At 36.1% G+C, this 8,456-nt stretch overlaps 1 protein-coding gene across 1 annotated transcript; it reads right to left on the bottom strand.

Annotated features, from left to right (window-relative positions):
- Nucleotides 1-2,064: 2,064 nt before the first annotated feature.
- On the bottom strand, nucleotides 2,065-3,115 carry LOC108611496 (uncharacterized). Its single transcript, XM_018004182.2, has one exon. The coding sequence runs from the start codon at nucleotides 2,978-2,980 to the stop codon at nucleotides 2,372-2,374; it is 609 nt and encodes a 202-aa protein (XP_017859671.1). The 5' UTR covers nucleotides 2,981-3,115; the 3' UTR covers nucleotides 2,065-2,371.
- Between the last annotated feature and the right edge of the window lie 5,341 nt (nucleotides 3,116-8,456).

Below are 8,456 nucleotides of genomic sequence, written 5' to 3'. Positions count from 1 at the left end.
TATTAGCCCATAATTATTTGCTGTGTATAGCGGCACAAACTGGGATCTGATTAACTGAGATGAATGAATATAAAAATATAAGTGGCATTACATAATTTTTCTGAAGAACGTCCAGTTAAAAAAGGTGTGTGCAAAAAGCTTTTAAGCTGTTGAGGAATAACCGTCTCTATAAGCAATTCGATTTGCAATGGTATGATATGAAAAACTTTGATTTTACTGTTATATTATTAAATTATTGTATTTATTACGCTTTATAAAGACATTTTCAAAAAGAAAATTAATGAAAAAAATGAAAAATTAATTAAAATTAATAATAAAATTTTATTTTAATATTATAATTTTTATACATTTTACTGTTTTTAAAGAATTTATCTAGTATTTAATATTGAATCAAAAATCAAATTTGATCTATTTTTTGTTTAGTTTATAATACACACATTTCTAATATAATTCCACTCAAAAGATTATTTTTATGCGAGCAACACGCGTTACTCCAGTTAAAATATAAAGTGTGTGATATGCAATACTCGAGTCTCTGTGGCAAATACTTCAAAAAGTACTTTACATAAAGCATACGTCATGTTGAAAGGAAGTTAGAGGGTAAGAGAAAGAGATAGAGGGAGAAAGGGAGGGGAGAGGAAAAGCGAAAGCGAGAGACAGGAAAGAGACAAGACGAAGAACTGCATGCAGTTCGTAGTTAATCAAATTCCCAGCAAAGACAAACAATGAAATAAATGTCTTAAGACAAAAGACAAAAAAAAAAAAAACAAAAAAAGACAAGAAAAAAGAAAGATAAACATACAGAGTGCCTGATGGAATGCCAAGCTCTACTTGCTCTCGCACAGCTCCCTATGCACAGAACATACAACGAACCTGACACGATTCTCTAGCAAACGGAATTCGAGGGGGAAATATGCTATTATTTGTTGCTTGTGTTGTTGTCTTGGGTATGCTGATATATTAAATGTACTGTTTCCACTTCGACTGTGAGCAGGTTACATCAAATCAACACAAACACAAATTCAATTACTCAACAACAGCAGCAACGAGCTACAGCAGCTGGCACACACGGGGCGTATGAGTGACATTAATGCGATTTTGCCAAATGTCAATCATTTTTGTTTAGCCAACGCCAATGGGAAAAGAAAAATAATAATATGCTAGTGCATTATTTTTTATTCGTGTTGGGTAAGTGGGTCGCCTTTTGATGTCGGCTCTGGCACAATTTACAATTAAATCGATTACGTTTAAATCTACAAATAAATGCAGACAACAGGCCTATGAAGTTGGAGCTGTTTAGTTAGAGGTGGGTTTGTGAAACGTTAACGCCTATTAGATAAAAGTTTGTGTTTTTAATGTGACCTATTTATATCAGCTTTGATCAAAGCGTCGTTTGGTTATATTTTTAATTTTTTAATTTTTCGTTTAAATTAAGTAAATTAATTAAACTAAATTATTATATGCATACAAGTCAAGTCGGTTGTTAAAAATATTTTATTGAATAGATTTTCTTTTTTCAATTCAATCTGCATTCGAACCATTCATCAATTTATTGCCACTCCAAATAGGCGAAATAGCGGTGAAATTGCTTTGAGCTTTGCACATAAATTCATTACCTTTGGCCGATGCGTGAGCTAATAAATAAATAAAACGTTGGCACACTCATTAAGGCCACAGCCAGCAAAAAAGAAAATGGAAAATAGTAAAAGAAAAAACAAGGGCCGAATCGAGCGCAATAATGTGTGTTTGTTTGTGTGTGTGTGTGGGTGTAGAGTGGCTGTCGGCAGATTAAAAATACAATTTACGGCAAATCAATTGCGGCTAACATGCCGGCGACAGCAAACGAAAATTAAAACGGCCAAGAGAGAGAGAGAGAGAGAGAGAGAGAGAGTGTAGAGTAGAAACAGCAGCAGTCGAAGCAAAAAATTAAAAGCAAACAAAGTTGCTAACAAGAACCAAAAAAAAAAAACAAAAAACAAAACAGAATCCCAAAAGGCCAAAACCACGCCGCCTCCCATTCAAAAAAGAAAAAAAAAAAAGAACAAGAAACGAAAGACTGTGAAATGTGAGAGGCCAGGATAACAACAACAGATGTTGGCATAAATTTGTGTGCATAATAAACAATTTACGATTCCGATACTGATTCCGTATGCGACTGTAACTTCGACTCCAACTACGACCCCAACTCCGACTCTGACTCCAATTCCAAGTGCGACAGCAACTCTGTTTCTGATTCCGATTCCGATTCCAAATGCGACGGTGACTCCAACTTCGACTCCAACTCCAGCTCCAGCTCCGACTACGACTGCGACTGCGACAGTGACTGCGTTGATTGCGTTTCCATTTTGCATATGCATCGTAATAATAATATCTACAGCTGGGGCTCGTCATGGCGCGCTGTTGTGCGCTCGATTGGCAGGCGAAATAACCGCATGGCACGCAGTCGATCCTCGCGCTTCAATTGAAGGAGGCCCGCCCTGCCGCGCACATAGTTGGACAGCTCGCGGGCGAACGCCAGCAGGTAATCATCGGCTTCGGGGCGTGGCAGCTGCCATAATAGCTGAACCACAAATTCGCGCCATTGCGCGGGCGCCAATGTAAATAGGAGCAGGGCCGATGGCAACAGCGTCAGCATGCCGAGCGTGAAATGGCCACACCAGCGGCAATTCGGACAGATCAGATGGGAGAGCTGATGGACGAGTCGCTCGTAGCTGCACCAGCCAATCAATATGGCCAGCTCTGAGATGAATACGGTGCCCAGCAGCTCCACACAGATGTGGATGCGCGGATAGTGGTTCGTATAGCGCTTGGGCAGCATTTCGCATCTCCACAGCAGCAGCAGCAGGCTCAGGCCGAACAGGCACTTGGCCACCGAGGATTGGGGGGCTGGCTGGCATTGCTCCTGCGACTGGCGTATGAACAGCGATATGCCACACATCTGCAGCAGCGTCGCTGCCACAATTGAGGGCGGTGAGACCATATCCGTGGAATCTATTGTAAAATTTGTTTATATTCTCACGTCACGTGTTGCGCTCATACAATTTTGATAGTTTTCTAAAAAATACATTTCGATCCGTACGATTTGGCAGCAAGCTGCTCAACAAATCCAGAGCCTGCTCCGCCTCCTGCTCTTTGCTTGAAGTGCAAATGGAAAAGAAATTAAATGCAAAAAAGAAATGTTGATGGAAATCGTATGAAATTTGTGTTACTTTTGGCCATTACTATTGCGGCAAATCTAATCAGGTGTTCAACTACATACACACAGACATTTACACTCAGACACTCTCCATTGCCCGCCCTTTCAGCTTTCACATTGCTTCAACGCCTTTGTAGTTGCTGCTCACATTTTAGATAGATATGTATATGTATGTGCATATATTTTTAGAACTCAGTTTCATGCCTCACTGAATAACACACACTTACTCACACACACGCACACTCTCTGGCCACATTTTGACTTTTATGGCGTTCTGCTTGGCTTTTAAACACGTCGTAAGGCTTCTGCAGCACACCAATTGCCTGGCCTTAACATTTATAGCCTACTTTTGAGGGCGGTCAACATATGTGAATAGTTTGCTCGCTGTGTGGCCTGCAGGGCATATGGCATTTGGCACAGCGTATGTGACTGTCTGAAATATAATATGAAATGAATTGAGAGAGAGGAGAGGGAGAGGGAGAGAAGAAGAGAACGACTGAATTATGTCTTATATTATGAGCTAATAATTATTGAAGAGATTTAAATTAAAACTAGACTATCTACAAATGAATTAGCAACAAAAGCTGCAATAAAAATAAAATAAAAATAATAATAATAATAAAATATAAAAATTTGTAAAAAAAAAAAAAAAAAAAAAAAAAAAAAAAAAATTGAAATTTGAAACCTAGAATTTTTAATTAAAGAATATAAAAAATGTTCAAGAAACTTATAAATAATTGAATATTTTCATTTTTTTAATAATTTAATCTAATAAATAATTATTATTTCTATATTTTTTTGTTTTCCATTCCTACATTCTCTTTTTGCTCTTGTTCTCGCTCTCTCTTTTACTTTACGCTTTTGAGTTTTTTACATTTATTTGACAACCGTGAATATATATTTATATACATATATTAAATAATATATACAAATAGTATATATTTAAAACAAAAATTTTCTTCATTTGAATTATCGTTATTGAAAAACTAAAGGAGTTTATAAATACGAAAACAAAATTAACGATTCAAACAAATTAGGCAATTATTTAATTAAAAATTAATTATTTGCTAGCATGTGTTTGCTTATATTTTTTATTTATATAGCATTATTTCGATTTACAGAAAATGTATTTCCAAAACATATAATCAATAAATTAGTCGAAAACACATTGAGCATTTGACAGTTGAGTTTCTTGAATTATTGTAATTGAATTTAGCGTTTGCATAAGCAAAGCATTTCATCCTTTGGCCATCCGACAATTTAAGTTAATTTTCTAAATAATGTTTGATCGAACATCGCATAGCTTTTGCTGCCGCAGTAATGCCGAGAAAATCTAGTAAATCTGTAACAAGATTAATGCATTTACAAATTGTGGACCTTTATGAATATGCTCAATGTATTTTCTGTATTCAGTTTACAAAATTTACGTTAAGCGGAAGCGCATGCTGTTGCTAGTATTAAGAAGTATACATATTTGCAACACATTTGCTGTGACTATAATACTAAGCATTAGTATTTTGGTACTTTACTTTTGTTTATATTTTTAAAATGTTAGTACATAAAAATTGGTAAATATTTTTAAATCATATTAATATTTTGTATGTTATGTTAAAAAACAATTGCTCATACTTTTTAAATATTTTCTAAATATTTAATATTTACATAGTTTAAAATATATTTTACATAATAGTGTATATTCCTTAATTGTTTAATATTGGTATATGTAAAAAAATTAATATAATTTCTTTGTTTAATGCATTTCAAATAGATTATTATTATTTATTTATTTATTTATTTATTATCATTTTATTTTATTTTATTTATTTATTTATTTTTTTTTTTTTTTGAAGATTAACAAGTTTGTAATATATAATTATATATTTTATTTATTTATTTTTATTTTTCGTATATTTCAGTTGCCAAAATATCTACGTGCCATGAAATTCAAGACTACATATAAGGCAAAAAGAGGACTAAATGTAAGTAGTTCCAAATATGCTACTAAATAGTTCCATGAAAAATATACAAACAGCAAGTATTTCATATAAATATAATTGTTCATATACCAAATAAAAGTTCTTTTTATATGATAAAAATGTATATAAGATTTTTTTTTAAAGTCTGTTTTTAACTAACTAGCAAACAAGAAAAAGTTGTCTACAAAATTTCTCAAATAAAACTTTTTAAAAGTTTTTCTTTAGAGAAATAAATAGGACAATATATAAATAGAAGTTACCTAGCAACGTAGAGCATTCACATGTCGCACAGCCCTTGTTAATTTGCACCATTTAGTTTTTGGATAGCTGTTCTCTCTGGTATTTCTGTATGGCCGAAATGTGTGTTTGATGGTGTTGTGGCTTTTGATTTTCATTGGCTACCATAAATAAATTGCAGCCTAGAAAATTTGGTGCTTGTGGAAATTTTTAGTGCATACTTTGAGGCGCTTAGTGAGCAATCAAACAATTTTATGGCCCATATACAGTCGAGCTGGCCAAAAAGCATTTGCTGCCAAATACTGTATATGCAAAATTGGGCAGCAATGCTCTAAATTAACGGCAAGGCAAGGCAAGGGCGGCACGCCCCCAATTAGGGATTGACCAAGTCAATGACAAAACTTTTTGGCAAGCAATAAAAATCAACATTATTATGTTAATTGGTTGGGCATGAAGATAAATGCAAGAGGAGCAGAGGCAGGAGCAGAGGCAGGAGCAGTAACAGTAACAGTAGCAGGAGAAGGAGCAGGCAAAGCAGGTTAAGGTGGCGCCCTCTGGCGTCCGAGGTGCGCGCAGCTGCTTCAGAGATTTTAATCACTAAATTAGTTTACCAAAAACAAGGCAAAATGTGAGCGGAAAAATCGCCTAAAAGCATATGGCCTTTATTTGTCTAACGGTTTCGCTTTTCACCCACCCAAAAAGAAATATGGAAAAAAAAGAAGAACGAAACAAAACGAAGGAAAATGAAACAAAAAGGTGCACAAAGCTTTTGTTAACTGCGTAAAGTTTGCGCCCCTCCAGCCAAGCGCTCGCCTTCAAAAAATAATAAGTAAACATTATTTATTTTAAAAGAAGAAAAGCCGTTGCATAGCTTCCGGCATGCCACAGCGCGCTGTAAGAGTCGAAAGGCAGTCGTGGCGAGGGGCGTGGCAGCCAGGTAGCTAGGGAGTCTGGGCGGGCCGAAACGTCAAAGTAATTAAACAAAAGTAATTAAGATTAGCGCGCTTGGAGTAGCTACAAGTCATCAAGAAGGCAACTGGTCCGCGGACTCGTCCATTATCATCATTATCATTTTCGTTTTCATAGTGGCGAGCGGCGTGAGCGAGAAAAAGGTAACGGTAACTGGACCGGCACGGGCGAGCCAACGCCAACAATATGAGTAAAAGTGCTGCCAAGTTTGACGTCATTATAGCTGGCATATAGCTGCAAGTCAAATACACTTAGCCCCTCGTTACGGTGGCCGCGGCTGCATGGATACCCTGTAATTACGGGAAAATGTGTGAAATGGGGATATGAACAGTTAGGCAAGGTTAAGATGCCACATTTGCATTATATCTGATCTAATGATGGTCACATTTGAAGGTTTATTTCCTCCAATCGACAAATTCGATTTTTTATATAAATAATTATATAAATAACTTGAAGGCTTATTTGCTCCAATCGATAAATATCGGTTACATAGGTGATACGTATTTGACTTGTTCAATTTCATATATAATAAACATGTTAAGTGTTTTTTTTTCATAGTCAAAAAAAGAAAACGGATATATGCTAATTATAAAGAAATATGGCTAGCATATTTTGGCTCTAGTCTTACTTGTTTTGAATCACCCTATTTCCGAATCTCTTTAACTCTGCATTGGCACCTAAGACGCCAGCTCTCTGACTCTAGCTCTCTAATTCTATAGCTTATCATCTATTATACTCTCTGACTAAATGGTCCTTTATAACCCGGTCTATACTTCTATTTCTGTGTCTTGCTCTCAAGCTATGTCATCAGTCTTGCTTTGCAGGTGCCCAGCTGAAGACGTCTCCGGCGCTCCATCCATCTACACAGGCTCTGAACAGTTTGGTTCGTATATGCTCTCTCTCTTTCTCTCTAAAGTGCCATACCTATATTCATATATAAATAAAAAGTTCTATAGATCCAGGGATCCCTAGGTCTCTTGTCTAACTTTCTAGTGCTTTGTAGAAATCTTTAACATTTTTACTTTACATTTATTTTGTTATCCTATCATTATCCCTGTAGCTCTATGGCTTTCCCAAGTTTATATTTTCTCGAGCTCTTCAGCTCTGTAGGTTTTTACCTATCCAAATCCTAATTATACAAGTCGCACTTTGTTAAGCTCTTCTGCTGTCGCCTTTCAACTCTATTATTATGCTAGCTCTCTCTCTCTCTCCCTCTCTATCAATTTATCTCTTTCCCTCAATTTTCTTGGTTCTACTGCTTTGTAGTACTTTAACAATTTGTCTGCTTAGCATCTAGTGATCTAATTTGTGCTTTAGCTATAGTCTTCTACATTCCTGTTCCATTTCTGATAGCTCTCAATATAGAAAATCTCCTTTCGATTGATACAATATTATGCACACTATTTATAATAGTTTCCATTTTACAGGGTATCACCTAGTCCACGACACTTCCATATATCACATTTTACCTGTCCAAATTGTAGTTGTTGTTGTGTTTGCAGCACCTTTGGGCTATTTTCTGAATTATTATTGTTCGACATAAAAGTTTTTCGCGTAGCTGAAACTTTAGAGGTAAGCTGCGTATGCCTTTCGGGTTTCCATTCTCTCTATTTCATATACATATATGTATGTGTATATAGGTATTTTTTGTTTTGCTATACCCGGGCTGTTCTAGGGTATTTCAGGGTATTTGTCAAAACAAAACTTTAATGCCGCCTGAGCTGATAAACAGGAATACAAAATGTATTCGCTCGCTTGGCCAATCAGCAAAAGATCATAACCCCGACACGGGCATGCTTTCAGCTCGCACGCATTGGCAACGCTTCATTAACCCTCACACACACACACACACACTCACACTCCTTTAAGCTGGTTAGAATCCTTGGCTTATGCTCGGCTATCAAGTGGCAGCAAAAGAAATCCTCGAGATTCGAAGAGAAGCATTAACACTAAACTGAAATCCCCATATGGAAACTTGTCGACAACTTTGGCACACACACACGCACACACAGATACTGTGTGTAGGTCCAGGTTGGTCCTTAAATTATATTTGGCTGTGGCAAAGGTTGAGTTTAAGC

Source organism: Drosophila arizonae, chromosome 3 (genome assembly GCF_054131065.1).
Source record: "Drosophila arizonae isolate 15081-1271.41 chromosome 3, UAZ_ARI_1.0, whole genome shotgun sequence".
In the NCBI taxonomy this organism is placed as follows: Eukaryota; Metazoa; Arthropoda; class Insecta; order Diptera; family Drosophilidae; genus Drosophila; species Drosophila arizonae.
This window is presented reverse-complemented; position numbering and strand designations above follow the sequence as displayed.